Genomic DNA, 18205 nt, shown 5'->3' with positions numbered 1-18205 from the left:
TGCCTCTTGGAATTGGCTATGAGAGAAGGGGCTGTGTATGTGTGCGTATGAATACTTGGTGTCTGGAATGAGACTGATCACCCTTGAGAGTATCGTCTGAGTTCTTTTGTCTGTAAACAACGTTCATGTATTTGCCCATGAGATTTTTCATCTATGTGTCTGAGGTGGTCTCCCATTATTGGTCACAGTGGCAGTTCCTTGCAATTCTGTTTCATTTGCTTTCAACTTGTCCCTGAGAACATCCCAAAGTGAATTTGGGATATAGCATACAATCCATATTTACATCACAAGTGTACTATCTGCATTTGATAAGTATTTGATAAGTATTTTGGTTAATTGCATTATTTTAGTTTGTGTAGATTACATTTTTAAATGGAATTTTAACAATCTTTATTATATACAGTGGTGATATGTATGATCTGTTACAAATACTTTCCCCATTTTCAACTGAACTAATTGGAAATAGCTTGTAAGTATCTATTTGTACTTATGAGTCCCTTAGGTTTCCGGGATCCTAGACTGGCAGCCATTGAACTGTCTAATACTGTCATTTTAGAGATAAAACCTGAAATCCAGAGATAGGAAATCAGTTCACTGAACAAATATGTGTTTTATTCCTATGCTGTGTTAGTGGGCACTGATGGATAAAACCCACATGGCCTCACTCTCATGGATGCCATAGTCTTCTGCAATTTTCCAGAGGGGGCAATAGATATAAAGCAAATAAAGAAAATATATTTTAATTACAAACTGAGATAAGTGTTATGAAAGGGGAGAACAGCGTGTGCTGACAAAGAATATGAATATGAATATAGAAATGAATATGATTTAGACTTAGATTGGGGTCCTAGGCAAGACCTCTGTGAAGTGATACTTAAGCTGAGACTTGAAGAAATCAATCCAGGCAGAGGGAATTACATGTGCAAAGATCCTTAGGTCTGAAGAAGAGAAGGCGTGTGTGCCTGGAGCTTAGCGAGCCAGGGAGAGAGTAAATTGAGATGAGGATGGAATGGTAGGCAGGAGCCAGATGGTGCAAAGCTCTCCAGGCCATGCTGAGGGTTTGGCGTTTTATTGTAAATGAAATGGGAAGCTATTAAAGGGTTTAAGTAGGAGAGTGACAAGCTCCAATTTATATTGTAAAATATAACCTCCACTGTAGTGTGGTTTGGAAGAGAAAATGGGTAAGAGTGTCAGTGAGGAATCTAGCCAGGAGCTGCTGATGGCTTGCATGAGGTGGTAGCTTTGGGGATGGAGACGAGCAAACAGTTGGGATCAGACCCCCGATGTCTGGGTTCCCCCCGGCCCATGCTTCCCACTACACCACCCTGCCTGGCCTGAACTTGCCACTGAGTTGAAGCTGATTAATGTGCTCTTGGAGTGCTAAATGGCTCTTCTGCAGAAAGTATTATTACCTCTTCAACTCACTCTGGTTGACTCTGCAAGTTTTTCTTCGTGGATGTTGTAAAAAAAAAAAAAAGATGATAGACAAAGATCACATTTTACGACAATAGCATTTTACCTGCAGGTAGTTTAGATTTGTGGTGTACGAGGGAATTCCCCAGGCTTGCCAGCCTGAATGAGCAGAGCTCCCTTGAGATGCAGGACAGTTTTAGGACAGGTCCAACATTGTGCAGCTCCTCTGATGTCAGGAAACTCTCATGCCTGTGCTCTTCCAAATAATGTGCCCTGTTCATTTATTTCTGGTGCCAAAAGATGTGCCTGTGAAAAAGAGGCCCTAAGACTGTAACTGAGAATATTTTTCTATGCTAAGTGGGGATGCTTTCATTACACAAGACTTTTGTATGCATGGATGTGTTTACACTCTCTTTCCCGAACCCCCCAGCTTTTTTTTTTTAATATCAAGAGGCCAAAAGTTGTGTCTTCAGCTCTGGTTGAGTCCTGTTTATTCCTGGTCCCTTGCTCCACAGTTTTCTGTTTCCATGGGCTAATTACAGTTAAGGAGGAAAAGAGAAGTATCAGCATGTTAGACTGCTTAAAGAGACAACTGATGATTAACAACGGAAGGTGTAAGGAGGACAGGGATCTGCCTTCAGCTCCTGGTTCTGGCATTTACTCCTATCTGATTTACAGCAGGTGACTTAACCTCTGCAAGCCTCAATTTCCCGATCTATTAAAAAATGCCCAATTATAATGCCTGCCTTAAGTTATTTCTATGAAAATTTAGAGAGATAATCCACACCAAGTGCCTGGTATGTGGTAAATGTTCAGCAACTCTTATCTGTGAATGAAACTCAGGAGAATTTGCTCATTGCTACTACTCCTAACCATGGGTCTTCCTATCAACTTTAATTCTGTCTGCAAGTTAAGCCCTAGAAGCACCTACTTTCCGGTCACGTAGCACACTGTACTGTGTATTCTCAATTCCTTAGAACAACTTTCAGAAGCAATTCCTAGTCATTCAAACAATTTCACAAGAAGCCAAGTATGCCTGTGCACAAAGAAATTAAATCGCTTTCTAGATACCGTACAACTAGCGGGGGACAGGGCCAGATACATCTGGGAGGTGTGAAAAATGGTTTTCATTTGAAGGAGCACAGCACAGAGCATCATGGCACATTAAGGAGCCCAGACTCCAGGGATTAGAAGGTGTGCTGTCATGACATTTTCCCTCTTTCTGTTGTTCTGCTTCTTTATCTGTCCGGTGAACCTTGACTTAGATCATCCCAAATGGCTATTCTGGTTCTAAAATCTTATGATTCTAGGAGAGTCTTCATGTTTGAAAAGCTCATCAGTGAGCTGCCAGGTCTTCTTCCCTGGGTGACAGTCTGAGAGGGGCCATAGAGATATGACTCTGAGGTTAACCAGAATCAAACTTCCTTTCATGAATCCAAGTCCTTAGAATTGCAAATAAATAAGTTGGCTTTGTGGGAATGCTCACAGGAAGCTTTCTTCACCCTCATATTCCATGATATTCTACACTCAAACAGGGCTTTCGTAGAAGACGATGATAGATTTGCATTTAAGGATGGAGAGGTCCTGCATTTTTCTAGAACTTGAGTCTACGCATGCTGCCATCCACCAAGCACCACCAAGCGTCGTCAGTACTTAGGCTGACGCCTTCTCTCTGCCCTTACAGCCACTGCCTGCCTGACTCCCTTATTCTATATAACGTGTCTTCCGTGACTGCAGCGCACCACTCCAGTTCATCCTTCTCGATTCTTCCCCACTTTGGCTTTCTAAAAGACTGCCCTCATATGTCTCTCCACGCATACAGTCCTTCAGTGTTTTCCTGCTGCTTAATACACTGTTGCCTAATGCTTCTCCTGCCTGGAGTGGGTGGAGCAAGAGAAGCTTCTGGCCTGTGGAAAGAAGCTTTTAATTTCTGCTTCTGTTTAGTATTGGTCTCTTTAAACATTTCAACTTTTATTTATAATATATACATAATTTACAGAGTAGTACATACATGTAATTTATAAAGTATATATATATATATAGAGAGAGAGAGAGAGAGAGAGAGAGGGAGAGAGGGAGAGAGAGAGAGAGAGAGAGGCTGTAGATTTGAATGTTTTTACAGATGGGGATGCTTAATCAAAAGAGTTGGAGATCATTAGTTTGAAGGTTAAAGTAAAACTTACTAACTTCGCTTAAGGAACCTCAAATGTCCTGGACCCCTATTTTTCTTCTGCTGTCACCTCCAGCCACTGAGTGCACCTCCTTATTTCCCTGTACCCTGTACCTGTCTGCTGGCTGGAATCCCTGAGCATGCTCAGCTGACCCATTGCTCCTGCTGCTTAAAGCGAAATCCCCCTGCCTATTCAAGTGTAAATCTAAAATGTTGCTTCATCTTTGAAGAAGCCTTTCTTACCTACCTCTTGTCCCAGAATCCACCATCCCAGGTAAAATTAGCATCCCCTCTCTGTGATTCCCTGGCATTTTGCTTGTTCCTCTGTGACAGCACTTTTCATGTTCATTGCTATAATGATTAGTTGTGTATGTGTCTCCTTGACGAGGCTGTGGGTGCCTTCAAGGCAGGAAGTACACCTTACTCATCTTTGTACCCAGCACCTTGTACATGTCGGAAGCCAATAAATGGTGTTTGAGTTATTTTGAATTTTCATGAGCATCTTATAGAAGAGAATCTGGGAGGGAGGGGGCTACTAGTATGAGGAATAAAATTGGCTTGGTACCAAATTCCCATCCCTGTTGGCATTTAAGTCCTAGCTCAATTTCTGTGCCTTGCTTCTGCCTTCCTTAGCTCAGACTGCTTCAGTGAAGAGCACACTTTGGACAAGCGTGCCCTTTCTTTCCATTTAGCTTTGAGGTGGCATGAAGGTTAAGGATTGCCCGTCTCAAGGTCACTTGATTCCTATAGGAGTGTAAGGCATCTCAGGGCTTTGGAGACTGTGCAGTTTATGGAGGATGCCGCTGTGCTTGTCAGACTGCGTTCAGTGTGCAGGGGCTGAGACTGAGAAAGGGGAGAAACAGACTGAAGGCTGGAGGCGTCATATGATAAGACTGTAAACAGCTTCCTTACAGATCAGAAGCCCCTCTGAAAGTCACAGGTGACAATGAAAAGTCCCAGATTTAACTTATCTCCTTCTTTCTTTCAACATATAAACACTCCTCACCTACTCTGTGCCTGGCACTGTGTTAGGTGCTGTGACAGAGTGATGAATAATTCAAAGTCCCTGCCCTTGAGGACCTCACAGTTCAGCAGCAGAGACAGAAGACAGGGTGTGCCAGCAGCTGTAACAGTGTAGGGAGCCCTCTCTTAATGTGTGCACAAGATAGTTCTGCAGAGGGAGTGATTAATTTTGCTTCAGGGTGTCGGAGAAGGCCCTCAGAAGAAGGCTAAGCCCAGAAAACGCCACAGGAGTTTGGGGCAGAGGAGGAAAGCAGGGTTTGTGCATTTCAGGCAGAGGGAACTGAAGCGGCAAGGGTCTAGATCAAGGGTTGGAGAACTTCCTCTGTAAGGGGCCTATTAGTAAATATTTTAGGATTTGCAGGCTGTAGAGTCTCTGTTTCAACCATTTATCTCTGTCGTTGGAGCAGGAAAGTAGCCATAGGCAATGTGTGAATGAATGGGCATGGCTCCGTTCCAATAAAACTTTATTTACAAAATTGGCAGTGGAGGGGCTGTAGTTTGCCAACTCCTGGTCTAGCGGAAGGATCTTTAGAGAACCTTTAATCTGATGGTTCCTAATCTTTTCAAGAATTAGGATTACTTGGCACTTGCTGTCTGTCTCCTGTGCCTAGAAGGCCCCTTTTAGTGCTCTTCTAGATCTCCCTGACGGCTTGCTGCTTCTATTCGTTCAGGTCTATGGGTCACCATCCTTTAACTACTGTGTCCACAGTAGCACGCACACCTCCTGTACCCTCCATCACTTTTCATTGCTTTCATTTTCAATACAGCACCTGTACTAAAACTCTACTTTATATTACTTGTCTGTCTGTTTATTTCCTATTTTCCTACTGGAACGTAAGCTTCGTGTCTCACTCTCTGTTAAATTCAGTGGTGAGCTGCAGTCCATCGTGCTCATCTGTCCCCAGCTCCAGCTCTGCATTCAGTGATGTTACATGGTAGTGTCAAATCAGCTGTGGTGGGAATATTTACACAGTGGAAATCAGCCCCTTGGGAATCAGGTTTGGGGCAGTTTTTTGGTTTGGTTTTGTTTTTTCGCAAGCTGGTTTACTAGCAAATCACTACTTATCCCGTGGGCCTAGAATAATAACCTCCACAAAGCCCAGTGGTCAATGAATACTTGTTTTTTGAATGAAATGAGCCATTAGTGTCTGTTGACTGAGAAAATAGATATGCACTTATAGATACAGAGTCCTTTGCAATGATTTTTGGTATGCGGGGAGTTCACGGCTGTCAGGGCGGTAACTGCTCACGGCGTCTATCACCTGCCTGTGATCCATGGGGAGACTGAGGACTTGGGTCAGGACGTCACTCCCTTTACCCCTCAGGGCAGATTCTGGTGGCCATGATGACACATCTCCAGTATTCTGCACTCAGTTCTGCAAGGTGCTCCTTTTCCCGTGTCCACTGCAGTCTGCTGAGTGAAAGCGGGGCCTCCGTCCTGCATCACTTTTCCTAAACAATATGTATTTTTAATGAATTCCTCTCACTCAGCATGGTTGTAATTTCTGCAGTGTGTTGCAAAGCCCAGAAAAGTTCTGTCCTCTTTCGAATGTCTTACTGTATCCCATTTCTGATTTGTCTGGGGCTTTGATTTATGGTATGTAAATATGCCCCAGTCTATACCCTTTAGCTGTGATTTGGTCAGAAAGGTACCTGTTTATGAAGAGTCTCCAACCCTCCAAAATAGTCTCATTTTGAAATCTGCAGCAGCGTGAGGTCCCAGAAGCACTTGACAAGAATCGCATTTAACAGCCTCTTCAATCTTCGTTCCTTTAAGGGGCAACATTAAACCTTAATACTGAGGCCCCCTTTCTAAACCCACAGAGACTGATTAGAAAACTCCGTCAGGTTACTCCCACAATCCATGTTGAACATTTACAAAGAGCTGCATTTTCACGATGACTGGTAAACAGTCTTTTTAATTCCCTGTCCTAAGCACACACAAAGACACAGAGGAGTAAACTTGTATTTAGAGGGCCATCTGGCTGATCCCCAAGCTTTCCAGGACATCAAGGCTGGAGAGGACCTTGCATTGTCCTGCAGACTGTCTTAGCTTTTGCAGACCTCCCGGTCTGCAAAACAGTGTCTTCACAGCTGTTCTGATGTAGAGTTTTTCTGCTTCTCCCTGTTTGCTTCCGTCCATGATAGAAAACTCACTCTTTCTTTAGGCAGCCTGTTCTCTCTTTGAATCCAGTTCATAGGAAATTCTTTTTCACCTGCCTCCCTATGACTTTCACCCATTGGCCCTAGTTCTATCCCCGTGGAGCTACTCAGAACAAATTGGCTTCTTACTTCTGTCTGCTGTTAAGAAAGTGAGGGCAGCTCTCACGTCCCCGGAGTCCTCCCTTCTCCAGGCTGCATATTGACTGTTCATTCAGCCATTCTTCACAGGGCAGTCCTCTGTGCCCTCCTGGTTTGGCTCCCTTTCCTTGGGGCCTGTGTGAGTTTTGCCAGTGTCTTTCTCAAAGTGACTGAACAGTGTGGAGAGTAGCTAGGACCACAGACTCTTACACTAGATCTGTCTCTTCATTTACTAGTTCTGTAACTTTGGGTAAGTGTGGTAGATTTTGAATCTCCATAATCTCATCTGGAAAATGAGAAAAAAGTACCTTAGATACTTCTAGATATTCAGTTATTGTGAGTATTAAATAAAAATATAGTAAAACCATCAGGGCAATGCCTGATACAAAGTAGATGGGTTCGGAATATAGACGTCATTGTTGTAATAAATACTATTAATTCTCTGGATATAGCTTCCATAATAAAGTTTGGATCACTGTTGTGTTTTTCATTTTAATTAATGAATGAATTTGTATTTTTCATTTTAGAATGGTGTTTACACGAGGTACTTTATCTCTGACTTTGAGTGCAAATGTTGAATAGATGGGCCTTAGATAATTACAATCCAATTGTAGTATCAAAGATGTTTAATGTGTATATATATGTGTATATATGTACTTCTTGCACAGTTTCCTATGACCCCTTTCCTTTATCACCCCCATACTCCAGTAACTGATAACACAACTCAGTGCTCTCCTTCTTCCCTTCTCTGCCTTCTTGTCTCCCAGGCCCCCCAGCTTGCACAAGATATGCATGATGTCTTAGCTGCTCTTTGAAAGGAAAGCACGATGTTCATCCAGTGTATAAGAGAGGCGTTCTTGTGCTAAATCAGCTATGTATTAGCTGGATGACCTTAGACAAGACACTTTCCCTCTGAGCCTCAGTGTTTTTTTTTTTTTTTAATCTTTGCCATTGATGAAGGAAGATATTTTGATGAAGGGAGGTGTTAGATTCCAAGATCATTTCCATTTCTAAAATTCATTTGATTTTCTGCCATCCAGTGGTCATCCTGAGATGTGTGGTCAGGCCCCCATAGTTGCAGCCTGCTCTGGGTTTCCGGTGCATACCTAGCTAACTGTTCCACTGCACTCCATGTGACACCAGCAGGAGGGTCTAGAGAGCTCTTCCAGGTTCTAGTGCTCCTGAGGGGCTTTGAATTCAAACCGCTGTGGAAATTGCCATGTCATCCTGAAGGGAAGCATTGTTGAGCCTGAGTTCCTATCCTTTACCTACTTTCTCACCCAGCCTCTTTGAGAATTAAATTCCTAACTTGCTTTGTGGCTATAATTATCACTAAACTTTTTATTTTAGAATGGTTTTAAATTTACAGAAAAGGGAAGCCAGTACATAGAGTTCCCATATAAACTACACCCAGTTTCTTATATTAACATCTGACATTGATTTGGTATATTTATGAAAATTAACAAGTCAGTATTGATATATCGTGATTAACTAAAGTCTATAATTTATTTAGATTTCCTTAGTTTTTACCTACTATTCTTTTTTGGTCCCAGGATCCCATTTAGAATACCCATTTAGAATGTCATGTCTCCTTAGACTCCTCTTGGCTGTGACATTTTCTTAGGCTTTTCTTGTTTTTGATGACCTTGACAATTTAAGCGTTCCTAGTCAGCTATTTTGTAGAATGTCCTTTAGTTGGTATTTGTCTGGTGTTTTTCTCATGATCAGACTGGGGTTATGAGATTTTGGGAGGATCACAGAGGTAAAGTGCCGTTCTCATCACATCATGTCAAATGTACATATTATCAGCATGATTTATGACTGTTGATAATAACCTTGATCACCTTGCTGAGGTAGTGTTTTGTTTGTCAGGCTTCTCTGCTGTAAAATTACTCCATCCCCTCCCCCTTTTCCTATTGTACTTTTTGGAAGGAATTCACTATGCACAACCAGTGGAAGTTTATTTCCTGTTCACCCCAACCGAAGTGGGTATTTCTGATAGCTATTATCTTTTTTCTATCAGTTATTCAGAGGCCCAGTATTCTTCTATTTTGTTGACATCCCCTAGGGCTTTGTCATCTAAATCCAGCCAGCATTAAGAGAATGTTTGCTTTTAAAAGCCTCGGCCTGAAAATGGCACACATCACTTCCACTTACATTCCATATGACACTCATTCATCTGCCAAACCTAACTGCAAGGGAGGCTAGGACATATGGTCTAGCTGGGTGCCCAGGAAAAAGAGGAAATGGATTTGGGAGAAAAGCTAGCAGCATTTGCCACACCATTTTAGAGTACAAAAGATAACTAACCAAACCCATGCCATCTCACCATCTAATAATTTGGCCATCACTTCATTAAAAAAAAAATAATAATAGAAGAACATTATCTTAGAATCAAGTAGGGTCATATAAATTGGAAAATATCCATTGTTTATCTGTCTGGATGCCCTTTCTCTGTTTTCTTTTTTTTTTTTTCCTATTAAAATGCCACTTACTCTTCAAGTGATGGATGAAGTGCCTTCACCCAACCTTGAGACAGAATTAGTCCCTAACTCCTTGGTGCCAGTATGCCACTCTGCTTCTAACTCTTATTTAACACCTACCCCACAGTAGTAGTATATATGAATATGTTTCATGCATTAGACTGGGTGCTCCAATACAGCACAGGAATTATTCATCTCTTAGATCCCCAAGTATTGTCTGACAAATAAAAAGCATATTTGTTGAGTGCCTTTAGGATTTTAGATGTACCAAAAAGTGGTCTCAATTTTTAACCCCTTTCTTTAAAATATAACAAAACATTTCTTTTCCCCTCCCTCCCCCATTATAAAAACAATCCACACTTATGATAGCCAAGCCTTCGTGGAGGAGATGATCTTGAACTGAGCCTAGAAAAGTTGGTAGGGTTTGGTGGATGGTAATCAGGGGACAGGCAGGCCTGGCTTTCTATGACACATTCTAGGTTCAGGGCATTTGTTCAGTAGATGGTCAGGTCTCCTTTGAAACATCTAGAATGCAAGCATTTGCTTCCCTAGATCATCACCTAATTAAAACTCAGACTCCAAGCTTGTTCTGGCACTGCTTTTGGGCAGTCACGGATGGTATAAAAGCCTGATGCTCATTATCTTGAACAGGAGTTTCCATCCTGAATTCCCAGGGCCCCAATAGGGGGATAGCTTCACCATAGCAAAAGAAGTGTTTAATTACAGCTGCAGAAAGAGGAGCATGAAAAAAACAAACAAACTTTTGCTGGCATTAGTGACTCAGCTGCTATGCATCTCATTACCAACCAAAACATTACTTCTTAAAGTGACCTTATCAAGCTTATTAGAAATAAAATATCAAATATAAGGCAGTTGTTCCTTTCCTTCTACCCTTTTCTATCCTCTACTCTTAGCCTACTGTTTACTTTAATGACTTACAAGCTTAATTAATATATCACTATAACAGAAATCAGAAGACGTCTGATTTTCATCATTGAAAAACAGACCTTAATTAGGATTTATATTCTTTTTATTTCAAATCATACTATCCCCGATATTTATTCATTGAAATTCTCAATGGCTATAGTGAGCATAGGAATTATTTTTCCCTTTATACAGATATGACAGCTGAGCCTCAAATGTAAAATGACTTCCTCAGGACTACATGGCAATTGTGGTCAAAACTGGGTCTTCCGGCTGCATATATAGAATTAAGTGTGCCATATTAACACCTGCCTGTCAATCAGTTAGGCTCGTGGCAGAAGCACACATGTTCTTTTTATTTCCCCTGATTATAAAAGTGATCTGCATTTATGATAGCCAAGCTTTCTTGGAGGAGGTGATCTTGAGCAGAACCTAAAACAGTTGGTAGGTAGGGCTTGATAGATGGTAATAGTGGTATAGGATATTATTTTACAGTGATCTTAGCTAGCTATGTGTTCCTCTAACATGTCCCTAGTATGTCAGACTGGGTGGGCCCATGGAGGCAACACACTGAACATGAATCCATTCCTTGATTTCTACCACCACTCAGGGCAGAGGATTCTAATATGCTCCAGGTCAATAGATACTTATAGAAGGGATCTCAAGATATTTCAGTTTAACTTTTAGACAGTATTGATAAGGAAATTAAGGCTCACAAAGTAAATAAATTGGATTTATTTAACACACATATATAACATATAGTTATCAATCAGAATGCCTAATTTCCAGTTCAGTTCTCTTTTTTCATAACCCTGCTTCCTTATTCCCAATTTTCTTGTTATCTTTTCTACTTCTTAGGATTGCTTTGAAGATGACAGGTTTATATAGGCATTGCCTTATATTCCTGAATATATGTGATCAAGGCATATGTGAACAAGTTTAACCACAGACATATGCTGTAGAGAGCAGGTCCATTCCTAGAGAGTTAAATGCACTGAATCCTTAACTGGAATTCTTATCTAGAATTAAACATCAATAAGTGTGTTTGGTTTAACACACTATACCTAGCATATTGCCTGACAAAAAAGAGATTTGGAGTAAATATTGGTTGAATAAATGGGGGAAGGAATGATATTGAGTATCAGTTGAACTTCAGTGATTGTCCTTTTGCGGGTAGTATGTTGTTACTTCAGGGATGCATTAGAACAGTCTAATTTTTGCCCAGTACTGTAGTAGAGACAAAGATGGTAGTGATGTTGTAGAAAATGAATTGTTGCTGGCAGCCAGCACCACAATGAGAAAGTTTTAAATATTTATGTTAGCTGATATATAAAAATCCAAAGTTCAGCTTGACAGTATTAGTGTGTAGGGAGTTTTATTTTATTTTTTTTATTTTTTAAAGATTTTTATTTATTGACATAGAGACAGCCAGCGAGAGAGGGAACACAAGCAGGGGGAGTAGGAGAGGAAGAAGCAGGCTCCCAGTGGAGGAGCCTGATGCAGGGCTCGATCCCATAACGCTGGGATCACGCCCTGAGCCGAAGGCAGACGTGCTTAAGGACTGTGCTACGAGGCGCCCCAGGTGTGTAGGGAGTTTTTAAAAGCTGAGAACCGCTCCTAGTTTGGAATACTGAGAGAAATATGCATGAATTAATTAATTAATTAAATGAAAAAATGACTTTTGAAGTGCTGGGGCTCCTCTCTGATGAGGTATTCATTGAAGGTGAAATCTGTTTTCACATACATCTCATGACCATGGGGGTTTTGCTTTGTCCTCTGGTTCTCATATAAGCCATTCTTTCTTTCTGGCTGAAATTGACTAGCATTTCAAAATCCAGGAGTTTCTGCTGGATAGTTGACATTGAACAGAAATAGAAGTCTTCCGGGGCCTGATTTTGACTGCTGGAAGCTTAGGAATTATAGGGACAGTGTGGTCTAAATAGTGATTCTGGAATGGGACCATAAGCTTGGTGGCATCTTCAGAAACTAGATGTTTGAGGGAGAGAAATAATTCACATTTTTAGCATATCTCTGTATTTTCCTAATCATAATTCGTTTTTATCTATTTGTATTTGGTTTACTGCTGTATAGTATTATGGCTCTGCCTCTAGAAGGAAAAAGAAGAGTAAAGATATGTTACTGAAATGCCCCCTTTCCAAATGCTTATTTCAATATTTAAGCCTTTGGCATTTGTGAGTTTACTTAGAGAATTTTTGGATAATTTGCAAGTGTGTATTTTTATAAACAAAATAAGAATTTGAATAATCATTTCATTTTGTTTTGCAGAACCCCAGCTGAAAGGAATTGTGACAAGGTTATTCAGCCAGCAGGGATATTTCCTGCAGATGCACCCAGATGGTACCATTGACGGGACCAAGGACGAAAATAGTGACTACAGTAAGGAACATTAGCTTCTTGCAATCCCATTATGATCATATGTATGGCCCAATGTATCTTAGACTTAAGGTGTGGCCAGGCTGCTTTTTGAACTGTTTAGCTGCTAGTAAGCTGGTGTCTTGCCTTTTATCCTTTTTGCTTTGATTCCCTATAGTAAAGAGACAGTTGGGAGGTGACATACTAAATGAGAAGGTAGGAGGCTTGAAGGAGTTCCAAATAGTCAATGGATTAGAATATCCTTCCATCCCAGGGTTTATAGTCAATATGGTGATAAGTATTTGTAGGAACAAGACAGACCTTCCAGCACAAGATGGTGTTTTAATCCTGGAACCAAATAGTAAACATGTTATAATAATTCTCGGAACATCGTTTCTGGCAGACCAAAATTACTTCTTAAGGTAAACATTGAATACATACATATGTCTATTACATGTGATTTCATTTTGATTGAGGACAAAATTATTGATTTTAAAAGGAAAATATATTTTTTCTTTTATATTGTTTTAAAAAGAAAAATAGTATGATGATGTTTTGGTAATAATAGGATAATAAAGGCCAGTAGACCTGAAATTTCGCCTGTAAGTTTTTTAAATAAAATGCCAGATATTCAAAGTTTGTTAATAATATCCCTGGAATTAGTTTTTAACTAATTAAAGCATAGAGTTGACAAGTTTAATAACTAAGCAAACTCATCAAGGTATGACAAAGTATATTTGCATTCAGAAGAATTTTGAATACAAGCCTCAGAGTCAAGAGTGATCACTCACATCATATCTTTTAGTTCCTGCACAATCATATACAGATACCCGGGGGGAAATTCATGTTATCTTAAAATTTTGCAGGGTGCCATATTGTTTCCTAAAGTTTGTCCGTATTCACTGCTAATCAGTAGTGTTGAGCACATAGTAAATACTCATCAAGTATATGTCCCATTGAGTTGTCTTCTGACGGATATGATTTTGTGGTCAGGGTGACAATCTACCAACTGCATAAGATAATCTAAGACGCCTTATATTTTATGGTGAAATAACTTTTAAATTAAAATTAAAGATTTGAGGGAAGATTTGCAATTCCTAAAGTGTGAACATGTTCTTGTCCACCCCTTCTAAATCATTCTTTGTCCACTTCATATTACATATGACAAGATATGAATTACAATACAGAAAAGATATTATAAAACATTGCAACTCAGTTTCCTACATAGTCGATTAGCCTATTGTCGTTTGTATTGTTGGTTTGTGTTGGTTTGTAGGAATGCATTCTTTTTTTTATTGATTTAGTGATTTATTTATTGGAATGCATTTTTTAAATGAGTCATGTTTTCATCTGGGTACGGAAGAATGAGCGTGCCTTTCTCTCCATGTAAGATCTTCATCTGTTGCATCTGTACTTCCATGTAGATTTAGTGAAGCTACGAGTATTGTTGGAAGGAATCAGGGAGATTGCTTAGTTGTGTCACCTGTGCTGTCCGGAGGTATCCCTTGATCTCAGTTTCTTTTTCTATAAAATGTGGTGGCTGGAGACAATAATATGAATGTCTCCTGTCAGCACCATCCATCCAACTTTTTAAAAAAAATCGAAACATTATCAATTAAGGAAGATAGATTCAATCCCCAAGTAAGTCGAATAACTATACACAGTTCCACATGGTGCAGCCATAACCCAGACAGCTGTCCTGCAGATGTATGACATTTATCATGGGTTTGTGGTGGAAGGGCAGGGGCAAAAGTGTGGGTTCAACTGACAAAAATCCTTCTTTCACTGTTTCATAGAAAAACAATTGAAAAGTGCTCTCTCTGCAGATACTGGGTCAATGTCTGATGTAAATCCATATATATATACAGACAGACACATACACACACATACATTTATACGCATATATATGTACAAATATATATGCCTATATATGTATGCATAGTGGCATTATGCATAACACACATATTGAGGATGATACGTTTTGTCAGATACTTTTAGAAACTGGATTCATACATTTAAAATATTTTTTCTTAAGATAAACAACTCCACATACTTTTTGATATATTAGTTTCAAAAATAGTTTAGACATACAAAATAATAAGACTAGGATAAATCTATCTGGATACCCAGTCCCTGGCATAAAATTTAGTTAAAAAATATCAATACATTTGAACCCACGGTGTACCTGCCTTGGTGGAGTCCTGCTTTCCTTCAGTACCAAACATAACAACAAGCCTGAATGTAGCATTGTTTATTTCCATGCAGTTTTAAAAATACATTTTTTCATGTATGTATACTTAAAACCATTTGTAATGTTGTTTTGCATGTTTTTAAACTTTTAGTAAGTGAGAACATATACTGTGTATAACTTCTGTGTATTTTTCCTCCCTAAAATATTATGGTTGTGAGCTGCATATATGGTGATATATTTGCCTTTTATTGTTCACTTTTATTTTTGTAAAGTATCTCTTTGCATGAATATACCCAAATACATTTATCCATTCTCTTTTTGGTAGATAATTGTCATTTCTATTTTAAGGCAGCACAACCATATTTCTTATAGTTGTTGAATAGACCTTCCCTAACCATCCTTTATAAAATGACACAACTTACCTTGGCCCTCTCTATTCTGATACCCTCCTTTTTTGTATTCATAGCTCTTATAACCACCGTACACACACACACACACACACACACACACACACACACACACACACAGAGTTGCTGTTTATTTTTTTATTTTCGATCTTCCTCTTTCTTTCAGGAGAATGTAAGTTCCATGAGGGAAAAATTTTTGTTTTGCTCTTTAATTATGTTTAGAATGATCTCTAATACGTAGTAAGTACTCAGCAAAAATAGGATGAATGAATGAATGCCCCCTTGTGCATATATACAAAAGTTTCTCCAAGTCATTGGATAAATACTCCACCCACCCAAATATTAATTTAACTTTTCCTTTGAAATAATTTTAGACTTCAGAAAAGTTACAAAGCAATACAGGATATTCCTATATACTTTCCATCCAGTTTCCCCTAATGGTATCATTTTATGTAACAACTGTAAAATTATCAAATCCAAGAAATTAACACTGGTACAATACTATTAACTGAGCTATAGACTTAATTCAGATTTTTCCCAGTTTTTCAGTTAACTTACTTTATTCTGATTCCCCAGCCCCCCCCCCACACATATTTCCACTGAAAAATTTCCAATGAGAGCAAATAATTTTTATTTATACTTTTTCTTAGTGGGGATGAAGGGTAAACATATCAGAGGAGGATTTGAATTCTACTCATTTTTTTAAAATAGAAAATTATAAGCCTCTAAGATGTGAAAATGACTTTTCTTTCTCTACTTTGTGTGGGCAGGAGTAAAAGCATTTGATTGTTTGAAAAAAAAATCTTGTTACTATGAGCATCTGTCAGAATTATGCTGTTCGGTTCACTAGACATCATTACGTCCAACCAACCTTACCATGGTATCTAGCATTGGATTGATAGAGACACCTGTTCTTTTGTTCATGAAGAAAAGACTAATTACATGTAATTGAGTACAAAAACAAATGGGTTTGTCAGCAGCAACAGATAAGAATCTCTGCAAATGTAATGATAACAAAAGATACAAAACTGTGTTGGAACAGTGGCACAAAAAAGACAATTGCAGTGTGGAGAGTATTAATAGGAATATTTTACATAAAATTAGAAAGGTAATTATTTTGCTCTACTAGCTGCCATAGGAGAAGATGCATTTGAAGAGGTCAAACATGCTGGGGTGGAAACAATTAAGATATTATAACCAAAAGTATTGTTCTCTTTCCCTCTGAACAAAATATATGGAATGAGCTGCCTGATAAAGTAGTATAATGGTGAAACTAGAGATATTCAAGCAGATGCTGTATTGGCACTTGTAGGGGGTTTTGCAAGTAAACCCTGTTGGTGTGGGAAGGGGGAGGAAGGTGGTGGTGATTGCGGTAGTTTCAGGGCTCAGTGACTTTTAAGGTCTCCTTCAGTCCTGAGATTCATTTTTTAAATTTTATTAAGGTTTTTCATTTTCATTCCAGTATAATTAATATCCAATGTTATATTAGTTTCAGGTGTGCAAGATAGTGATTCGACAATTCTACACATTACACAGTGCTCAGCGTGTGCTCTTTAATTCCCATCACCTAGTTCACCCATCCCCTACCCACCTCCCCTCCGGTAACCATCAGTTTGTTCTCTCTAGTTAAGCATCAGTTTCTTGGTTTGTCGCTCTCTTTTTTTCCCTTCATTCATTTGTTTTGTTTCTTAAATTCCACTATGAGTGAAGTCAAATGGTATTTGTCTTTCTCTAACTTATTTTCTAGCATTAGACTTCCTAGGTCCTTCCATGTTGTTGAAAATGGCAAGATTTCGTTCCTTTTTTATGGCTGAATAATATCCCATTGTATGTATGTACCTCCTCCTCTTTATCCATTCATCTCTTGATGCACATTTAGTTATGGAGTTTATTCTGTCAATCTTTGGGTTGTTTTCTGAGTTATTTACATTGATGTGTTAGCTAGTTGTATCCATCAGAGAAGGTAAGCCAGGGGTCTTCGTACTCTGCCATCTCCCCTGGGAATCCCAGTCCTGAGATTCTTTTAAAAAGTATTTTGAATAGGTAAGATAAGTATATAGTATAAAACCAAAAAGGTGCAAAAGGGAATGCTATTGAGAAAGAGCGAAACAGTCCCTGCCATCCAGGGGCTAGCCTGGCACTCCAGCTGGCCTTGGGGTACTTGTGTTGAATACACACAATTTCACAGAACACCCAATCAGACAAGGCCGCTGTGATTGTGCTGGATCAAGACAAAGACAAGACCACTGTGTAATCATGTCTGAACACAGACAAAAAGAAGAATGCTGTCCAAACTACAAAATGATCAAATATTTCTCTATCCTGCTGCTTACTAATTCACCAAACACAGCTTTAACTTTGGTCTGTTCTTCTTGTCTTAAAGATAATATTTATTAACATACCCAATGATACAATGACACTCACTTCCTTAGAGCATCGATTGGGAGTAAATCTACATTTCTTTGAGCCCACCCTACAATTGCCTAACCCAAGACCAAATCCTCTAAGTCCTTTCTTACACCCTCTTACTAAGACATCCCAGCTTGACCATGGAGTGCATTTTTCCTCCTTGCCTTGAGTCATTAAACTCAACTTTGTTCAACCATGGGTGTGTTTCTTTCCCTGGGAGACACTGACATAGTCAAAAGCAATTTTTTATTCTTCTCCTTTCTGCCCCTTGGCCACATTTCTTGGTGTTGTTTTGGATGTAGTCTATGCATCGGTCAACATATACAGTCCTCTGTGTGTATGTCTGTATCATCTCTTTCTCCATCATCTATCCAACGCTTATTCAGTATCTTTTTAAACTTAGATTGTTATATCTATGAGATTTTTCCCTGTTAGTATGTGTTTACGTGGAATAATTTATTTTACCTAATTCTCTGTTGAAGGCCATTTCAGTTCTTTGTATATTTTGCTA

General features: G+C 39.3%; 1 protein-coding gene across 2 annotated transcripts in view; it reads left to right on the top strand.

Annotated features, from left to right (window-relative positions):
- FGF12 (fibroblast growth factor 12) overlaps positions 1–18205 on the top strand; it is a 537632-nt gene that overhangs the window by 321550 nt on the left and 197877 nt on the right. For both annotated transcript variants that reach the window (XM_057306659.1, XM_026496455.4), the window contains one exon: positions 12601–12711. In XM_057306659.1, coding sequence (XP_057162642.1) covers positions 12601–12711 — 111 coding nt within the window. The remainder of the gene's footprint in view (positions 1–12600; positions 12712–18205) is intronic.

This window comes from Ursus arctos, unplaced genomic scaffold, assembly GCF_023065955.2.
Source record: "Ursus arctos isolate Adak ecotype North America unplaced genomic scaffold, UrsArc2.0 scaffold_4, whole genome shotgun sequence".
Lineage (NCBI taxonomy): Eukaryota > Metazoa > Chordata > Mammalia > Carnivora > Ursidae > Ursus > Ursus arctos.
The sequence above is the reverse complement of the archived record's forward strand: the minus strand, read 5'-3'. Positions and strand labels throughout refer to the sequence as shown.